Source organism: Ipomoea triloba, chromosome 8 (genome assembly GCF_003576645.1).
Source record: "Ipomoea triloba cultivar NCNSP0323 chromosome 8, ASM357664v1".
Classification (NCBI taxonomy): domain Eukaryota; kingdom Viridiplantae; phylum Streptophyta; class Magnoliopsida; order Solanales; family Convolvulaceae; genus Ipomoea; species Ipomoea triloba.
Window position 1 is genome coordinate 6,772,086 of NC_044923.1, and position 21,589 is coordinate 6,793,674.

The window sequence follows — 21,589 nt, forward strand, 5'->3', positions numbered from 1 at the left end:
GAGGAGGCATTTGCTCTTTTATTGTATTACAGTAAACTTACTGTTAAGTGAATAATTTGATAATCTAAACACTTGTTAAAAATACAATGAATATGATGATCGCCTATTTAGTTTTAGATAGTTTAACGGGTTGAAAGGGTTGAACAGTTATACTCAATTTTTGAAGACTAATCACTCTGTTACAATGTACTATTTATTAGCACAACGAGCCAACGCCCTCACTAAGGAGGCCACAGCTATACCGCTTGACCACAAGGTCTTTGGCAACGGTTATACTAAATTATCCACCAAATAGTGAATATGGATTAAAATGTAATGGTGAAAGTTGTATCGAATTAATGAGAAAAGGGCAAAATGTGAATCTATTATTCTATTATATATTACAGGAAACTTATTGTTAAATGAATAATTTTGTAAATCTAAACATTTTTGAAATGTGAAATAATATGATTATCACCTACTTAATTTCATTGTGGACGGCGGTCCATAATGCATTGTGGAACAAAGTCACAAAACAACGCCGTTTTAATAAATGGGAGAAACGACTACCGTAAATCTCTGTAATTGATACTACAGTTCATCTCAAATGATATTACATTTGTGTTGAACTGATACTGCAGTTGTGTTGAATTGATACTGAATTTGTGTTGAATAGATACTGCAGTTGTGTTGAACTGTTACTGCAGTTGTGTCCATAACTGATACTGATACATTCTCATTTGTACCTATTTTACTTGTGTTTTTATGTAGGTTTTATAGTTAACTGTGTGATAAAATGTTGTATCCAATGCTTATTTCTTTATTTGTATATTTAAAATGGTATAATGCTTGGTTTAGATGTTTTTGATGTGTTTAGAAGTGCATTAGAACCATTTGGGAGCAAAAGCCAATCCAAACGAGCCAAAGAGTTGAAATTCCCGCTACCATGGCGACACCTCGGTAATTGGACCATATCTCAGTGTAGGAATATCCAAATGAGGTGATTCTTGAACCATTGGAAAGAAGACTTCATGGGCTACAACTCTTATGAAGACATCAAGGCTTGATTCGAAAGGGGAAAGGGTCAAAATCAGGCTGCAAGGTGGAACTGCGTCCCAGGAATAGTTTCGACGCGTCGAAACTCCAAAAAATGAGGCAGAATGGCCTCGTTTCGGCGCTGTAAATATTCGACGCATCGAGTGTTGCATTCGACGCGTCGAATGTCGCGGATCTGCGATTCTCGGCTTCTAAAAATTGTCATTTTTGCCCCTCATTCTCCACCCACTATAAAAGCATCATTTTCTCTTCAAACACTACCTGTTGGCTGCTGGTTCTTGTCAGAAAAAGAGGAAAAAGAACAAAGAAAAAAGAAGAAATCATCACAACTTTTGGAAAGGAGATCAAAGAAAAGAGCTTGGAGGCATCATTTGGGAGAATATCTTCCTTTCTCTTTTCTATTTTGAACTTTATTGAATATTTGTTGGATCTATTTTAGCCATGTTAGGCTAAATTTTCTTTTGGGATTTTTGGGTATAAAAGTGTTTATGAACCTATGTGCCTAGTTCTTAATTTGTTTTAATGAAATATCTATTTGGGTTTATTGCTTGTGTTGCAATTGTGATTTATGTTGTTGATACTTGTAATTAGATGCATATGATTACTTGTACCCTTGCTAGATTTGTCTATGAATCAAAGAGCACCCGCAATTGCACTTGACTATTGTACCTCGAGAGAGGACAATTTGGTTAAGGGATATATGAGTATTCCAATTGTGAATAGCCCACGAGAGTGGGTATTCCATTTATTGCTTAGTCTCGATTTTATATTGTGAATAGCTCACGAGAGTGAGTATTCCAATTACCTTGTTTTGGGTTTGAGTTACGAGATTAACCTTTCCCTTTTAGATGGCAATTCTCCACACTTGTTTAACTCAAATAATTATTTCACTTTAGATTGGCACTAGGTGATTAAACACTTTAACTCCCAAAAAATCCCGCTTTTACCTCTTTGAATACAAAAACCCGTTTGCCTTGTTTTATTTAGCTTGTTTGCATATTCATAGATAATCATCCATTGTTAACGTAGGAATAGCTTCTTGCGAATATAATTAGTAACTAGTGCTTGATACCCACTTCCCTGTGGATCGATAACCCCGGAATACTCCGGGTATTTGTATGTGGTTTTATGCTACGGCCAGATACTACAGATCATCTCAAATGATTCTATAATTGTATTGAACTAATACTGCAGTTGTGTTGAAAGGAAGCTGCAGTTGCGCGAAATAGAGGCAGTTTCATCCATCTGTTTTCATTAATCAAAACGACATCGTTTTGTCACTTTAACTATAATCTTTGGTTGTTCGTGCTCCACGATAAATTTTGCGTAGTTTAACAAAGGGGAGGGTTATTATAGATTATCCACCAAGTAGTGAAAAATGGATTAATGCAATAGTGAAAGTCTTTTCGAATTAATGAGGAAAAGGTAAGGGGGTGGGGGTAGGTATTATTTTATTACTACCTCCGTACCATTTTGGTTGTCTGATTCGTTTAACGAGGCTTGACTAAAGTTATTATTAATCCAATTTTTCATAATATTAAGTTTAGCATTAATATATAAAATTTATATATTTAGAAACTACATTAAAAGTACTATTAAACACAAAAAATTAAATTTAAAAATAATAAAAAATTACTAAAGAAAATAAGCAATGAAAAAATAGTTGGTTTGATCAATGAATGGTAAATGGGACAGGTAAAATAGGACAGAGGGAGTATATTATTTAAAGGGAAAATGACACTTTTTCCCCCTATGTTATGTGCATATAGCACTTTTTCCCCCTGTATTATTAAAGTGGCTGTTTTTCCCCTGAAATGTTAAATTGACATTTTTACCCTTAAAAATAATTATTTCATTTGTTTTTCTTCTCCAATAAATTATTACTTATATGTATGGACGATCACGATTCAGTTCGAACCTAATCAAACACTGTAGCAATCATACCGAAATAGTATGGACGGTTCTGGTTACGATTCAGAACCGAAAAACTAAAATTAAATAATTGTTGAACCGTGAATCGGAACTGAACCACAGTCATATATAGTGAAAATGATCAAACACTTATTTTGATAAATCGGTACGGTTCGATTCCAATTTCGATTTTGAACCGCCAATCAAAACTTATTTATTTATTTATTTATTTTTAATTTTATTTCTTATTTTAAAAAATAGTATAAATTCAACAATTATTTTATTTTACTTTTTCGTTTTTGAATCGTAACCATAACTACCGTCCATACTATTTAAGTTCAATTGATACAGTGTTCGATTAGGTTCGTATCGAACCGTGCTTTTCCATACATATTAGTAATAATTGGTTGAAGAATAAAAATAAATGAAATAATTATTTTTAAGGACAAAAATGTCAATTTAACATTACAGGGGGGAAAACTATCACTTTCAAAATAACTGAAGGGGAGAAATAGCCACTTTAATAACATAGGGGAGAAAAGTGCTACATGCACATAACATAGGGGGAAAATTTGCCATTTTCCCTTATTTAAATGACTAATTTTGGTAATCTATTTTTTAAGAGCGCAAAAAAATATGATGATCAAATATGCACAAAGTATTACTGCCCCATTGAAGCTCAAACACATGATCTCTCACATGAGAGAATCATTTTGTGCCACTAAACCCGTCATTAGCTATATCCCTTAATTATGTCTATATTCTTTATGTTTATGAAGTTGTACATCATGATTAAAATATTGTATTTAAGCTTTTTGGATCAAAATTAACCGTATACAATTAAATACTATGTTACTTAAGTATTAAATACTAAATCAATTTACTAATTTAATTATTGTACTTACCATGGTACACTACTTACCAAAATAATGTGCTTAATTAAATACCATATTAAATAAAAATATATATATTTTACTATATGTGAATATACCTATAACAAAAAATAAGCATTCAATCTTCTTAATGTAACACAAAAATTAAGTCAATATTTAATCATTTTAATATAATATCGATTTTTTTGTGTTATTTATTTATTTTAAATTATTTTAATATAATCATAATTTTAACATTAGACATAAATGTTGGATGCTTATTTTCACCAATATAAAAACTAGTACTAAAATAATCACTAAGGCTATGACTCTGTTTGGCATAACTTATTTAGGAGCTTATGGCTTATTTTAAGCTATTAATAAGTTATAAGCTCTGTTTGGTAATGTTTTCAAAATAAGCTAGTAGCTTAAAATAAGAGCTTATTTCAAAACGCTACTTGGGGTAACTTTCAAAATAAGCTAGTAGCTTTTTAAATTTTTTCCATCTTTATCCTTATTATTTTAAATAAATGACATCCTTTACCCCTCTCTATTAAAACCCTTTTGACATTTTTTTTCATTATGTTTGGTTGTAATTTCAGTTTGATATTTATGTTTGAACATTAATTTTTGTATGAACTAATCTTATGAATTATAAATATTTTTTTTTTACTTTATATATTTTCAAATATATGTTCTTACTTTATATTTTATTTAAATATATTGATTTCATTATTTTATATTTTAATATATAAACAAACCTATTTAAATTTAAAATTATTTAAATTGTATGAAAATGTCCTTTTTAGTCTTTTTACATTTATCAGCTTATCAAAAAGCTAATTTTACCAAAAACTTTTAAGCATAACAGCTAGCTTAACAGCTCATCAGATTTCAGCTTCGAGCTTATAACTTTTTAGTTTTTAGCTACTTTTTCAGTTAGGTTTGCCAAACATAGCCTATGTTTGACAAACATGGCTGAAAAGGTAGCTGAAAGTTGAAAAGTAGCTGAAAGCTGAAAAATTATAAGCTAGTAGCTGAAATCTGAAGAGTTGTGTAAGCTAACTGTTATGCTTAAAAATGTTTGGTGAAATTAATTTTTTGATAAGCTGATAAACGTAAAAAGACTAAAAAATGACATCTTCATAAAATTTAAATAGTTTTAAATTTAAATAGGTTTGTTTACATATTAAAATATAAATCAATGAAACTAATATATTTTAATAAAATATAAAGTAAGAACATATATTTGAAAATATATAAAGTAAAACAAAATATTTATAATTCATAAAATTAGTTCATACAAAAATTAATGCTCAAACACACAAATGTTAAATTGAAATTACAAACCAAACATATTTAAGAGAAATGGTCAAAAGTATTTTAATTGTGAGGGGTAAAATATGTCATTTATTTAAAATAATAAGGATAAAGATGAAAACAAATTAAGAAGCTACTAGTTTATTTTTGAAAAGCTATCTAAAGTAACTTTTCAAAATAAACTCTTATTTTAAGCTACTAGCTTATTTTTAGAATATTACCAAACAGAACTTAACGCTTATTAGTGGCTTAAATAAGTTCTGCCATAAACAGTATCAAAACCTATTACTTCTTAGATTTCAGTATAGAGTTTGATATATAAAATAACAAATTAAAATTTATGCCCAAAGCTTTACTGAACTCTTGAATCTGTTCCACACCTTAATACATTCCTTCTTAAGTAGCGTAACGATGATATTTAGAGAGATATTAAGCATAATATGTTGCTTAAAAATTAATATTAACCAAATTTAATGAGAAATAATTTAAAATATGAAAAACAAAGCTAAATTTGTACTTATCATCACTAAGTTATAGGGTAATTATAGAATTCGTTTTTAATTGTTGGTTATGCTCATTTCTTTTTTCTCTAAGCTATCATATCATTGGCGTTGCACTTTCCGTTATTTTATTAACTTTTCGTCGCAAAGCTATACTAATATTGAAAATTTCGTCCATAATAATATTTTGTTAGTAAAAAGATTAAAAGTACAACGCCAATGATAGCCTAGAGACAAAACGTGAGCACAACCAATAATTAAGGACGGACTTTACAATTATCCTTTAACTTAGGAAATTGCAATTTTTCAGAAAATAAATATGGCCACGAAACAATAAACACATAAATGATATATATACTTTTTCATTTAACTTTTAAATAACAATGTCTAAATAATGATAATAATAATAATAATAATAATAATAAATGATATTTTTTTAATGAATTCTATGATTATCGTAATATCACTTCTTATATGATGCTTATTAATTAACTTTGACTCTTTTAAATTTTTGGTAGTCGACTTGACCATAAACACATAAATGATATATATACTTTTTAATTTAACTTTTAAATAAAATTGTCTAAATAACGATAATAATAATAAATGATATAATTTTTTTTGATGAATTATATGATTATCCTAATATTACTTATTATATAATGCTTTAATTAACTTTGACTCTTTTAAACTTTTGGTAGTCGACTTGACCAAACACATAAATGACGTATATACTTTTTAATTTAACTTTTAAATAACAATGCCTAAATAATGATAATAATAATAAACGATATAGTTTTTTTAATGAATTCTATGATTATCATAATATTACTTATTATATAATGCTTATTAATATCTTAAAAAATACAATGCTTATTAATTAACTTTGACTCTTTTAAACTTTTGGTAATCGACTTGACCATAAACACATAAATGGTATATATACATTTTAATTTAGCTTTTAAATAAAAATGTCTAAATAATGATAATAATAATAAATGATATAGTTTTTTTTAATGAATTCTATACTTATCGTAATATTACTTCTTATATAATGCTTATAAATTAACTTTGACTCTTTTAAACTTTTGGTAGTCGACTTGACCATAACCACATAAATGATATATATACTTTTTAATTTAACTTGTAAATAAAATTGTCTAAATAACGATAATAATAATAAATGATGTGGGAGATGTTGATGTCGAGACCGACTCCCAAGTAGTTTACCATGCTATTTATGCCGAGTCCTTTCATTCTACGTTTGGTCTTTTAGTTCAGGATATTAAAGAAACTGCATCTTTGTTGCATGATGTAGCTTTCCATTTTATGAAGCGATCTGCGAATCGTACTGCCCATTTTGTTGCTCGGGAAGCCGTTTCTGTGTCAGGTTGTGGGGAATGGGTTGATACCCCTCCCCTTTTATCTTGTTCAATTGCTTTCTGATGATTTAATGCATTAAGTCTTTCTTCTCAAAAAAAAATAAAATAAATGATATAGTTTTTTTTAATGAATTCTATGATTATCGTAATATTACTTCTTATATAATGCTTATTAATTCACTTTGACTCTTTTAAACTTTTGGTAGTCGACTTGACCATAAACACATAACTGATATATATACTTTTTAATTTAACTTTTAAATAAAAATGTCTAAATAATGATATTAATAATTAATAATAAATGATATAGTTTTTTTAAATGAATTATATGATTATCGTAATATTACTTCTTATATAATGCTTATTAATTAACTTTGACTCGATCTTTTAAATTTTTGGTAGTCTACTTGACCATAAACGCATAAATGATATATATATATATATATATATATATATATATATATATATATATATCTATATACACATTTTAATTTAAATTTTAAATAAAAATGTCTAAATAACGATAATAATAATAAATGATATAGTTTTTTTTAATGAATTCTATGATTAGCGTAATATTACTTCTTATATAATGCTTATTAATTGCCAAAGACCTTGTGGTCAAGCGACACCCGGTGTACCTTGTGCTTCAGTATGTTGTACTACATTGTAACTGAGTCAGTAAAACTAAAAAAAAAAAAATATAATGCTTATTAATTAACTTTGACTCATTTAAACTTTTGGTAGTCGACTTGACCATAAACACATAAATGATATATATACATTTTAATTTAACTTTTAAATAAGAATGTATAAATAATGATAATGATAATAATAATAATAATAAGTGATATAATATTTTTAATTAATTATATGATTATCGTAATATTACTTATTATATAATGCTTATTAATTAACTTTGACTCTTTTAAACTTTTGATAGTCGACTTGACCACAAACATATAAATGATATATATACTTTTAATTTAACTTTTAGATAAAAATGTCTAAATAATGATAATGATGATTAATGATATAGTTTTTTTTAATGAATTCTATGATTATCCAAATATTACTTCTTATATAATGCTTATTAATTAACTTTGACTCTTTTAAACTTTTTGGTAGTTGACTTTTTTTTCTTTTTAAATAAAAATTCTAATATCTCAATTTTAAATCATATGCCCACTTGCAATAAGGTGAATTTTGGTTTAAGTTTTCATAAAGTGAGAGAATTTGATATATTTGGAACTAAAAGCAAAATACTTTTTTTTTAAAGGACACAAAACGAAGTATTTTCAAAGTTAAATACTCAAAATAGAAAATCCAAAAGTTGGAAAGTTGAATATCATAAATAAAAATATCATTAAAATTGTGGATAAAAATGTAATAAAGCTAACCCAACAATTAAGGATAATTGTTAAGCCAACCATTAGTACAATTTGGAGGATTTTTTATTTTTTTTAGTGATTAAGAAAACTTGTAACCACTATTCGATAGGGTGCATATGGTAAACCCTTCATATTCAAATATAGAAGACCAATAATATGCTCAAATTGGAGTCAGACTTGTATTCTTATACTAGTTATCAAGTCAATCGTCCGATCAAATATTTATGATTGATGTTTTTTTATTTTTTTAATAAGAGTCAAATTTAAATTGAAATGTTTTTTTATTTTTTTATTTTTATCGAAGTCTAATATAAAAAAAAGAGATCGAGGCCATATATATCGTCATAATCTAGAACCAAAAGTAAAATACGTTTTAAATAACCGAAGAAATTAACATGTTATTATTATTTTTTGTTTTCAATAAACAATATGTTATTATTATTATTATTATTCATTAAAGGAATGGGGATTACATTAATCAATAAAAGGATTTTACAATGAAAATTGGTTTCATTTATGTAGCCCAAAACAGGAGGAGCGAGGAGGAAGCAGGGCAGGGTTTGAGGTTTATATAAAGCCGCCATCGTTCTTCGCTTCTTCTCAACCAAATCCCCATTACAGTTTGCTTCCGTCTTTCCGCTCATTGTCTGTCAGTCTTCTCATTCTTCCAACTATCCGCTCGCTCAAGTTTCTCCAAGGCCTTAGAAGAAGGTAATGCATCGAAATCTCTCCCTCTCTTTCTCTCTCTGGGCATGTGTATGCTTCCATTCACGCTGCAAAAGATACGTTTTTGAGTTGAAATTTATGAGTTTAATCGAGTTTAAGTGTCTGGGTATGTTCTGGGTTCTTGTCGTAACATTTTTTTTTCTTCTTGGTATGAAATATGAATATTACTGTACTACATTGTAATGTGTGTGGAGGGAATGGGGTGAATTTCATGGTGGCTATGGTTTGTTTGTTGTTCAGGCATGAAGTACGTGCTGGTGACCGGAGGAGTGGTGAGCGGCCTCGGAAAAGGAGTGACGGCGAGTAGTATAGGCCTCATTCTTCAGGCCTGTGGACTTCGTGTTACTTCCATCAAGATAGGTCTCTCTTAGCCACCATTCACTGTTTTTTGTCCTTATCAATTGCTTTTCTTCCGCCACAATCAAGAAAAATTATGGGGGGCGCCTCATATTTTTTCTTGTTTTTCAAGCAAAAAAGAAAAGAAGAAAGTGAAATGCTAAAGATGTCAAGCTCTCTTTTGTTTTTTTTCCTCTTTGGGGGCAAACACAAACCCAAGTTACTTTTGTGCTGAGGGGAGACTCAAAAAGTTACTGAAGCTTATCTTTTCACAAAATTTTTGTTTTTATCTTTGCTTATTTGAACTCCCTAAAATTGAACCGGTTTTTTAATGGTCAGGGACTCAGCCACCCCACTTTATTATTGCCTTTTGGTCTCATTACAATATGTTGAAGCACTTTCCTTGGAAACTTCTAACTGATTTTGACCCTCATCAGATCCTTACTTGAATATCGATGCCGGAACAATGTCTCCTTTTGAACATGGTGAAGTATATGTCTTGGATGATGGTGGTGAGGTCAGAAGAACATTTTTCTTATATAATTCATGTATGTTACATTAGGTTGGGAGAAAAGGAAAAATAAAAATTTTATATATTATCTGATAGTATTTTATCAAATACTTACTTGAAAGTGATCATGACAGCTAATGCTAGTTTATCTTCCTACTAACCAGACAAAGCTTCAAGAGTACTTACAATTTTTGACCAAACAGCTATACTTTGCTTGATGTGCTTCTGTATCTACTGCAAATTCATGTTAATGACAATTTTTAAGGGAAAATAGCCCATATCTGCTTTGATTAAACCAATGAAAAAACCTACTCAACCTAGTCTTAAATAGAGTTACTGGTCAATATTTATACATTCTGTTTTCTGCTTTTTGTTTCTTTTTTTATTTTCCCCCTGTATAGGGAAATTAGCTTGAGGGCTTTTAAAGTGATGTTTTTTCTTGATGTCAGCTTAACTTTGACTTGGTGTTTCTTTTAGGTGGATCTAGATCTTGGGAACTATGAGCGTTTCGAAGATATTAAGCTGACACGGGACAACAATATAACTACTGGAAAAATTTACCAGGCATGCATTTACGTTCAAAGTGTTATCTGTAAAAGTCTTGTAGATTGACCCTTGAGATTGTTATCTGTTTGGCTGGCCAAATAAATCAAATGACAACTGCTTCCTAATTTTTCAGTATGTTCTTGAAAAGGAGAGAAGAGGAGATTATTTGGGTAAAACTGTTCAGGTTTGTCTTATTTTTGGAGTTTCTACTTTGTGTTCATCATATATGGTGTCAGTTTGTTACATGTATGATACAATCCCTGTTCAGGTTGTCCCTCACATTACAGATGCCATTCAAGAATGGATTGAACGCGTAGCAGCCATTCCAGTTGATGGAAAAGATGGCCCAGCTGATGTATGTATCATAGAATTGGGTGGAACTATAGGTATACTAACAATTATCTTCACATGGGATAGCATTAATTCTTTCTCTGCATAGGTGGGACTAAGAATTACCCATCTTATTTGGTGTAGGTGACATTGAGTCGATGCCATTTATTGAGGCTTTAGGACAATTCTCATATCGCGTTGGTAAGGTTATCTGTCTAAATAAGAAGAAGAGAAGCATAAGCTTCTAAGTTGAATGATTTGTGAACTCAAAAATTAATTTACTTTGTATTCGATGGAAAGTCAATCATGGGATAAATGTCTCTTGTTGTTTAGATATTCATCAATTTTATGCTTTTTAGGTACTGGGAACTTTTGCCTGATACATGTTAGTCTTGTGCCGGTTTTGAGTGTTGTTGGTGAGCAGGTGAGTTTTATGCATTCTAATTTCCCACTATATCTTTTTATTGCAAATTTACATTCTTAACAACAAGCAAATTAAGCATATATTGTATTCACATGTTCAGAAAACAAAGCCAACTCAGCACAGTGTAAAGGGATTGAGAAGCCTGGGCTTGACACCAAATATTTTAGCATGTCGGAGCACTACGGTATCTCTCTGTCTGGTTCTTCTTAATGCAAGTGATGTGTGTGTGTTTATTTCACCTAAATATAAGGATTGAATTCTGAGGATGATTTCTTTTCTTATCAGCCACTTGATGAGAATGTCAAGGAGAAACTTTCCCGATTTTGCCATGTTCTGGTATGATCAGTGCTTATCATGTATCATGTATGGATCCATTCTATAAGCAGTTGAATTTGTAAGGCTATTTTTGATGTTCTCTGCATGCTTTTCACTCCCAGGTAGAGAATATTGTCTCTCTTTATGATGTTTCCAACATCTGGCATGTTCCTTTGCTGCTAAGAGTGAGTAATTGTAGTATAGCTTGTTTGTTTCTAATCTATCCTTTATATTTTGATTCAATGCACAGTAAAGCAGTTGTTTTTCTTGGTTTAGGACCAGAAGGCGCATGAGGCCATTTTGAGAGCCCTGAACCTCAAAGGGTTTGTCTAATAAGCTCCTTGATTCTTGCATTGCATTGTTCTTCAATAATTTATTGTTTGGATTTTGGAACTTTTTTTTTTCCTGAATATTGAGCATAGTTATTACATTGTAATCTATTTCTTCTATAGTTATGATATTGTTCTTTATCACCCTCAGAGTTGCAAAGGAACCTGAGTTGAGAGAATGGACATCTCGTGCTGAACTTTGTGACTTGCTACATGAACCAGTAGGTTCCCTAAATTCCTAAATTTTGAAAGGATTCCCTTTTATTTGCTTTCCTCTTTCTGAACTCAATGCTATTTGATTAACAGGTAAGAGTTGCCATGGTTGGAAAGTACACGGGGCTGTCAGATTCTTACCTCTCTGTACTAAAGGTGAACTTAATCATCTTTGTCATCATTCTTGTCTCCTTTCTTTTTTCTTTTATAGCTGTTTACTGGATTCTAGTATCTCTCCATTGTGCACATTGATTTGGCCAATGTTGGTTCCATGTATTCAGATATGACATATATGGATAGATCTGATTTCAATAACGTTTCTCTTTATTTCATCTCTTTTATAATTCTTACTTTTCCTTGGATCAAAACTATCTTCATGTGCTTTATGTTTACTCAGTAAAAGCCATGGTTGAAAAAATCGCTAGGCGCTCCTGGGGCGTTTGGGGAGCACCTAGGACGCCTAGGCGGGGATTAATTGGCGCCTAATTTTTTATTTGATTTTTTATTTTTTAAAAATTTGTTTAAGTATTTTTAATTTTTTAAAGACTAATAATTATAAATTATATAATACTTTAATAGTTAATACTAAAATATTAAATATTAACCTAAAAAATATCTAGAGTTAGTACAATTTAGGGTTATTTCGCTCAAAATGATGTTTTGAGTAAAATAACCCATTAAAAAAAGAACAATAGTTAATCGACTGACTAGGTGGCCTATTTAGTGCTTAGGAGGTCTAGGCGGCGCCTAGGAGGCCTAGGCGGTCAGCGCATAAGCGGCCTAGGCGGTGCTTAGGCGGCCTAGGCGGAGATTAAACGGTTGCCTAGTCGGCCAGCCGCCTAGACCACCATTTAAAGTGATACGCTAGGCGGTCGACCGACGCCTTGCGCCTAGGCAGGGATTAATCGGCGCCTAGGCAGGATTTTTGCAACACTGGTAAAAGCTTAAGCTAGAAAATGTTTGCTTTCATGTTTTATCATTCTTCTCAGAATATAATGAAACTTCATTATTTGCAGGCTCTTCTGCATGCTTCTGTAGCTTGCCACAGGAAACTTTGCATAGATTGGGTCCCAGCTGGCGATCTTGAGGATATTACTGCAAAAGAGGTATTTTTCATTCCACCATCTTATGTTCATGTTTTCTTTCAGATTTTGAAAATTTTGACAAGCATACCATTCTTTTTGTGAACGCGTCTAAGTTGACAATCGTGTCCTTATTTACAGAATCCTGATAATTATAAGAGTGCCTGGAATCTCTTGAAGGTTTGTCTCGTGTCCTCTGCTACGATATATGCCACTTTTCAAATGGTTCTTTTGACATTATGTGACTGATAAATACCTTATCTTTTAGGGTGCAGATGCGGTACTTGTTCCTGGAGGGTTTGGTGACAGGGGTGTGGAAGGTAAAATACTTGCAGCCAAGTATGCTCGTGAAAACAGGATTCCGTACCTTGGAATATGTCTCGGAATGCAAATCGCTGTAATTGAGTTTGCTCGATCAATTCTTGGTTTAAAAGATGCAAACAGCACCGAGTTTGATCCAAATACTCAGAATCCCTGCGTAATTTTTATGCCAGAGGTTAGGATTTTGTATGATTCAGTTATGTACGGTGATATAATCTGGGTTTCTAGGGTTCAAAGGTCTCATCTATACGTCTTAGCAGGGCTCAAAAACCCATATGGGAGGGACTATGCGGCTCGGATCCAGGAGGACATATTTTCAGGTCGCAGACTGTATTTCCGCTAAATTGTAAGCATTCTTTCTTCCTTTCAGATGTACTGCAGTTAGGGCCCATCGCCCTTAATCTTAGAACGCATTTATGCATACTTCCTAGGGAGTAATTGATCTTGTATAGCAGTTTTCTACTGCACTGTCAAACTGATAGATACAGAGTTATATATTATTTTACTGGTTTCTTCGAAATATATTCTTTATTGAACATTTTTCTTTTCCTCGAGTCTTTGGGGGTTGAAAACATTTATGCCCTCATATTTGACCCGAATCTTAAAACCTTACTATTTTGTTTCAGATATGGCAATAAAGACTTCGTTGATGAAAGACATCGCCATAGATATGAGGTGCAATACACATTTTGTTTTGAATAGTTCAAGTATTGCACATGTATGAACTGTATACCCTTCGTTTAATACCCTATGGTTTAGTTTTTTGGCTAAGAAATCGATCGTGTTGCATAGGTAAACCCTGAAATGGTTGAGCAGCTCGAAGCTGCCGGTCTTTGTTTCACTGGCAAAGATGAAAGTGGTCGTCGCATGGAGGTATATTATTATGACTTAAAATTGTGAAAAGTGGTAATTTGCAATGGCAGTTAAATTTTGAACTTTCTTTATTATCGTTTTGAGTTGGTACGGTTTACCTTTGCAGATTTTTGAACTGTCTAATCACTCTTATTTTGTCGGGGTTCAATTTCATCCCGAGTTCAAATCAAGACCCGGAAAACCTTCCGCGTTGTTCGTAGGTAGTTATCAATTTCTTGAACTCTTGAAAGTAGGAAACATATAATCCAAGATCGCCTCGTTCTTACGTTTTGCTGCTTTTCTCGGAAACAGGCCTTATAGCAGCTGCGTCTGGGCAACTCAACGGCCTTCTTAAGAAGAGCGCGAGTGGGTTGAGCAACGGCCACTCGCCAATAAAGCCACAGCAACATGAATGTGGAACCAAACTCGCCAATGGCATTCATTGCAACGGGAATGGAGTTCATATCTGAAGGAGGAACTGTACTAAACAAAAATTCCCGCTTTCTCAGGCTTTGATATTTACCTTTCTTCTAGCTTCTTTCCGACAGATATGTATAGGCATATTAGAGTGAATAGGTTTACAGTGGCTCCTATAATAACTTGAATCACAGTTTAGAGCGCGATTCTGGTGTTCGTATACAGCACATACAGGCCCGCGGTCTCTTCATCCAAAAAAGAATTGCTGTGGGATGATGGTTTTTGAAGCAGGCCTGCTTAGAACAATTGGGATGACTTTACATTTGAGTTTATATAGTTAGCAAGTTTTAATCACTAGGTGTCCAATGATGTCTGTGATCCTAATTGGCTGTTAGAATGGAATATATGTTATTGGCACAATGGTTTTAGTACTAATTAACCTGCATCAGAATTTTGTTTCTCCTCTATACTTCTTTGCCTTGCAAGTCGGCTACTTTTTGGTTCAATTGCAGAATGCAGGATACAATGAAATAATTGCATTGAACAGTTGATGAAATCTATGCTCTTTCATTTTATGCTCTTGATCCCGTTTTTCTCAACATATCAGTGTTCAAGAAGCAAAAACTATTTGATTTAGGTTAGTTGTCAAACACGACATCTTAACAAATATATTGATGCTCACTTATCTATCCGTGGCTTCTCCAAATAACATAAGATCATATGTGAAGAAAATGTAACAAGTATTATGTATCAAACACCACTCTTCTACGAATGCTACAATACTAAGGTAATAAAACTAAGCAATAGCCATTAGCCAATAGATCTATCAAGACTAGGTTAATAAACCTTCACAAAATATTCCAAACTCAACTAATACCAGAAACAACAAAATTTTAAAACATCAATTGCCAGCAAAACAATTACAAATCACTAACAAAGTAGATTGATTAACTCAGATCCAATCCTTTGGGTTGATACAAGCATCCAATAGCCGCCATTCTTCACTCCCCTCTTCTGGTTGCTGCAACGAGAATAGTATTCTCCAATTGAGTTTTGATTCTTTCATTTTGATTAATTTCATCATCTAGCCTATTATTCAAGAGAATTGCAACAAGCTATGGGGTTGAGCAGACTTACGTGGGTGTACTCCCATCGTGCAGTTAATGGAAGAGAAACAAGAATACTCTCTATCCGGCCTCCGGTCTTTAGTCCAAATGTTGTTCCACGGTCATAAACCTTCGAGTGAAGAAAAATAAACAAGTTAGAGAGAGCATGTACTTTGTGTAGCCTCTTCAGGAACATGGAATCAAGTTTTATACCAGGTTGAATTCTACGTAGCGCCCCCTACGTAGTTGTTGCCATTCCTTGTGACTGTCTGTGAAGGGTGTATCCTTCCTCTTCTCTACGATTGGTATATATGCAGGGATGACAGAATTCGCGCACTCTGCAATCCTGACAACTCAATTAAATAATGCTGGTTTTGATCTATTGAAATAAATGAAAGGCACTTTGCGCTCTTTCTCCTCTTCCCCCGAAAGGCTCATGCAGCACTATGATTTTACATGTCTCTTTTCTCGGCTGTGTTTAAATGGGATTTACTATCATTTTTGTTGTTGTAAACAGAATAATATCTATGCTTCAAGGCCACAGGTACATCTATCTAGTACCTAGCAAGCACACCAGATTTAAACTTTCTGTGTCTTTGTACTATAACAATTTATTTACTCTCCAGAATTAAGACACTTGAAAATGATGACAATTGGATTCTAATTTGTCCTTGGCAGCAAGATTCTCTTGAATCTCATACTCCGTATCTTTTATCCTCTTTTTAAAAGGTCTTGTTAGTATTGTCCAAAATGTACGCAGTTTTTAAGAGCAACTTACCTGTAGCAAAGGAAAGAAGCATCTCTTGATCATAGTTATTTAGATCATCAAAGAAAATTCCTCCAAGGCCTCTTCTCTCTCCACGGTGCTGCATAAGACATCAATCCTGCTAGACATTAGCTCATAACAACAGAAAATTATTACATCTTGAAGTGAAATTGGGATTAGGCAGAGTCACAGAGAGCTAAATAAAGTGAATGGAAAGGGTGCTGAATAAAATAGGCAATTCAGGTATTTCCTTCTTTATCCTAGCAAGATCCTAAAAAGAATGTTTTTATATTAAAAGCCTAAACAAAAGCTACAACCTTCATGAAAGAATGAAATCGGTTAAAGGGACCTATGTGTTGGAGATTCCAACTGTTATGTGGCATCATTAAAACAGAGATTATGGATACACTTAAAAACTCAGTTATTTGTAGAGTTTTGAGATTCAGTTTCAATTCATATTGTTATTTATTGAGTTAATACCACAAATGGTCCTCTGACTATTGGGGTAGTACTCCTTTTAGTCCTCGATTTTCAATTCGACCAAAACACATACCTTAACTTTCATTTTTAACCACAAATAGTCCTCTGTTATAATTTCTGTTAAGTGGGTGTTAAATCTAAGGTTAATATCGTCAAATCTAAAAGTATTAAATGTTTTTTAAAACAAAATATTAAATGCTACTCAGCAAAATGAAATCAACCAAAAACAAGAATTATTAGATCAGTCTTTGCAAATTAAAAAATATTAGTATCATTTCCTTCATTCTTCCCCAATTTTCCTCCACAACTCCAACACGCAGAATTTAGAGAGAGAAAATGTCACCTCTCATTTTTCCCCAATTCTCTTCCACAGTTTCAACACCTATAATTTGGATAGAAGAATATCAAATACCCTTCATGGATTAATTCTGGTTTTTGTCCAATTATGAAGGGTAAAGTAAAATTATGGTTTGCATGTTAGAAGCTGCTGTATTAATACATTTTGTCCAATTATGAAGGGTAAAGTAAAATTATGGTTTACATGTTAGAAGCTACTGTATTAATACATGAAAAACAAATACATGAAGGGTATTTGGTATTTTCTATCCAAATTATGGGTATTGAAGCTGTGGAAGAGAATTGGGGAAGAATGAGAGGTGGCATTTTCTCTCTCTAAATTCTGCGTGTTGGAGTTGTGGAGGAAAATTGGGGAAGAATGAAGGAAATTATGCTAATATTTTTTAATTTGCAAAGACTGATCTAATAATTCTTGTTTCTGGTTGCTTTCATTTTGCTAAGTAGCATTTAATATTTTGTTTTAAAAGAACATTTAATACTTTTAGATTTGACGATATTAGCCTTAGATTTAACACCCACTTAATAGAAATTATAACGGAGGACTATTTGTGGTTAAAAATGAAAGTTAAGGTATGTGTTTTGGTCGAATTGAAAGTCGAGGACTAAAAGGAGTACTACCCCAATAGTCGGAGGACCATTTGTGGTATTAACTCTTATTTATTTATTTATTTATTTATTTATCTTGGTATGAAATAGATGGCTTTGCTCCAGAGGTACCAAAATTCATACTGTGATACCGCAATTTAAGGATGAACTTTCAAAAAGTCACATACATGATAGAAAAATATAATTAGCACGTGCTCTTCCACCATATGATAATCAGTTTTTTGGGGGGTACATCTAAAGGGATTGAATCTGAGACCTCTTACATATAGTATGCAACTAGACCAATCATGACTAAACTAAAGTTAAGGACCAAAATTCTTACTTCCCCATTTGTTGGCTTTAGATTCTTGAGTGCAAATCATAAGCAGGTAAGATGCTGAACAGAAGGAAAAAAATATTTGTTCCTTGTTTTCTTATTCTGTTCCACTTGAGTTCATATGAAATTTCAAAATATTATGTTGAAACCATATTCCCCAATTCAAGAAAATGTTAGTTTTATGCTAATATATAACTGATTACTTGGACATCTTTAGTGATGCTGTCCAACTGTGGCACCATTTCTTTTGCTGCATACTGAATTTCAGGAGTTTGAAAGAAAAACCTACCCCCTATAAAACAGTAAATACTCCATGGTTTTCTACGCATTTACATCTCTGATAGAAAGGATTGGCTTTATACAACTCCAATATATTTTTTAAAGAATGGGGAAGGAACCAATGATTAACTACAGAGTATATAAAATTAATTCATATGAGCAGAAGAATTTCAAAAGTGTACCTTAATATAAAAATAATCATCACACCATTTCTTGAATCGAGGATAGAAGCTGGGATCAAACTTGTCACAAGCACTTTTTTGAACCTAAAAAATCAAGCCACATTACATTTACTAAGTTTATTTGCTTATAGAAATATGATAAATCTCAATTTCACATATGGTTTTGGCCGATGAGTCCGTAGCAAGGGACAATTTCAAGGGAACAATTATATCAAGACAGTTCTACTCTTCTTTTTAGTTGATAAACTGATTTTCTACCCTTCTTTTTAGTTGACATGGGCATAGCCACATAGGAGACTCAGAAAAGACAAGTACAATTTACAGGGGGAGGATCATTCTTTATTATACACTTTACCGAATGGAAGTGTTTTACGTCCTCATCAAAGATGTAAGAAGGTGTCAAATCCGTACCACCACCAAACCACCACTGCCTTGGTGCTCCAGGAGCATCTGCATGCAATTTGAACACAGATGAAAGGTGATTCACACAGCTCGCCTATTTCTTTTACTTGCAAGAGGATGAAATACAGTGCGCAGACTGAAGATACAAGTAAGTTCCTCACAATGCTAGTTCTATTATTTTTTTATGCACTAGACACTAGAGGAACTTCAATTTTTCGATTCAGCATCATTAATGCCTCATTTCCTTACACTTTGTAACAACAAAAGAAAGATTATTGTATGATTACTTTTGCCATTACTAACAAAAAGTGAACTTGAGTTAACCATTCAGGCCGTCCTGAGAACAAAAGACCAAATTGCCACTGAAAAAACATACCATGGACTACTAGAGAGATATAATTTATGTGCTCATGCTCTCAAAATCACATTGAAATGATACCTTTTGGAGCATCGGTTTCAAAATACCGATAGTTGAAATGCAGAGTTGGAGCAAAAGGGTTCTTCGGATGCAGAACCTAAGGCAGGTACAAATAATTCACCTCATCAGAGATAAGGATACAATTAACAAAGCTGGTAAAAAATATTAAAGAAATTGTAAACTTACCGAGCTAATCCCAGCAGCGAAAAAGGGAACATGGCCGGCCTTTACATTGCCATTGTCGGCGGCAGAGCCGGAGGGCTTGGCAGCTCGATAGGCCTCGGGAGGCATGTTTCCATAAACGACGGAGACATTGACGCCGGCCTTTTCAAATACGGCGCCGTCCTGCAAAACCCTACTGATTCCCCCGCCCCCGCCGGGGCGGGACCAAACGTCTTCCTTAAACTTCCCCTCTCCATCCGCGGCCTCCAATGCCGAGCAGACGCTGTCCTGAACCTCCCTAATCATCTTCTCAAAGCGAGCCCTAACGGAATTGGACTCATTCCCCGCGCCGGAGAAGCTCCCGTTATCAGAATCTCGCAGGAACGTATCGGGCCGGTGAGACTCCACAGTTTCCTTCTCGATCATCCGGGGCGACGAAGAGGAGACCTGAGCACGCAGACGGAGCCTGCTCGCACCGGAGTTTTTGCTTATAGTAGGAAGACTGAGTATAGAAGGAGCGCCATAAGAGGAAGAAGAATGGAGTTTGGCCGGCGGGAAGGCGGAGGCGGAAGAAGAGTGCGTAGAGGAGAGAATCGCCGTGGTCATCATTTCATCAAAATGAAAAATTGAAACGTCCGGTCGCCGGAGATATAGGTGGAGCCGGGTTACCGGTGGGTGTTTATCGATCTTGAGTTCTCCGGAATCTTATAAATGATGATAAGGCAAAAGAAATGATCCAACGGCCAGCGCAGTGCATTGACTTTTTTGCCCACAGATTCTTTTCTAGTTTTCTCCCGGTCTCAATTTGTATGCTAAAAATTAAAATCCTAAATGATGAATTTTTATTTTTATTTTTTAATGCAAGTTTCTAATGCAATGTCAATGTTGTAAAAATCGATCTAAGCAGTCGACTAAGTGCTAAGCACTCATAGGTCGAGACGATTTTAACTCTATGCGGCTTTTAGTTGTCCGATCGGTTAGACACCAAGTTGGGGGCCTAACTCGATCAAGTTGAGCGCCTAACTCGAGTTGGCGCTCAACTCTGTCCAGTGATTTTTTTGCCTGCTCGGCTACTCCTCTTCTATATTTCCTCTAACAACTCATAGTCCTGAGTAGGAAAAGTGGAGACAATATATTTGGATCACTCGGCCACCTAAGCGCCCCCGAGCGCCTAGCACCTTTTGCAACATTGCTTCGTTTTGTTTTTCTCCCCTAGATTTTGGAATATTGATATACTCATCACTATTCAATGACGTGTATTAAACAAATCTTACTTTAGTACCTATTACAAATTATACAAAAAACACAAACTGCATTAGAAAAATCTTATGTGGCAAGTTCATCAAGAAAATAGTGAGAAGAAAATACCTAATAAAACATTGTATAATCAGTTACTCACAAAACACCGATGTCTAATGTTTCAAGAAAAAAAAAAACTACTCCGTAATAAAGTTTAAATATGTTTATATATCACTAACCAAAACAATATTATGTTGACTTTTAAATTTTGAAATTGGAGTTTTTTTTTTTTTCCTTGGGGTTGATATAGAAATAGTACTCTTAGTATATTCTTAGTTTCATACCCACAGTTTGCACCACTGTTTTGAGAACTGCGGTTTTATAAAAAAAAAATAAAAAAAAATACTTTTTTAATTTTTTTTTAAAGGTGGAGTCATAATCCATCAATTAAAATAATTTTGGC

At 33.0% G+C, this 21,589-nt stretch overlaps 2 protein-coding genes across 3 annotated transcripts; one reads left to right on the top strand and one right to left on the bottom strand.

Annotated features, from left to right (window-relative positions):
- The first annotated feature begins 8,923 nt into the window (after window positions 1-8,923).
- On the top strand, window positions 8,924-15,278 carry LOC116027140 (CTP synthase-like). 2 transcript variants are annotated; one of them, XM_031268575.1, is made up of 22 exons: window positions 8,925-9,122; window positions 9,378-9,497; window positions 9,911-9,990; window positions 10,462-10,548; window positions 10,664-10,714; window positions 10,799-10,916; window positions 11,005-11,061; window positions 11,220-11,284; window positions 11,385-11,468; window positions 11,570-11,620; window positions 11,722-11,784; window positions 11,876-11,922; window positions 12,080-12,149; window positions 12,235-12,297; window positions 13,158-13,247; window positions 13,365-13,403; window positions 13,492-13,719; window positions 13,805-13,890; window positions 14,171-14,219; window positions 14,337-14,417; window positions 14,524-14,617; window positions 14,709-15,278. In XM_031268575.1, the coding sequence occupies exons 2-22, from the start codon at window positions 9,380-9,382 to the stop codon at window positions 14,864-14,866; spliced, it is 1,779 nt and encodes a 592-aa protein (XP_031124435.1). In that variant the 5' UTR covers window positions 8,925-9,122; window positions 9,378-9,379; the 3' UTR covers window positions 14,867-15,278. The 2 variants fall into 2 exon arrangements, with proteins under 2 accessions (XP_031124434.1, XP_031124435.1); XM_031268574.1 differs by having other exon boundaries at window positions 8,924-9,122; window positions 10,664-10,916.
- A 194-nt stretch (window positions 15,279-15,472) lies between these two features.
- LOC116027141 (oxygen-dependent coproporphyrinogen-III oxidase, chloroplastic-like) lies at window positions 15,473-20,605 on the bottom strand. The gene is made up of 8 exons (XM_031268576.1): window positions 19,912-20,605; window positions 19,747-19,822; window positions 19,261-19,355; window positions 18,906-18,989; window positions 16,698-16,785; window positions 16,133-16,257; window positions 15,951-16,049; window positions 15,473-15,834 (listed from the first exon to the last, which is right to left on the bottom strand). The coding sequence occupies exons 1-8, from the start codon at window positions 20,494-20,496 to the stop codon at window positions 15,766-15,768; spliced, it is 1,221 nt and encodes a 406-aa protein (XP_031124436.1). The 5' UTR covers window positions 20,497-20,605; the 3' UTR covers window positions 15,473-15,765.
- Window positions 20,606-21,589: the final 984 nt, after the last annotated feature.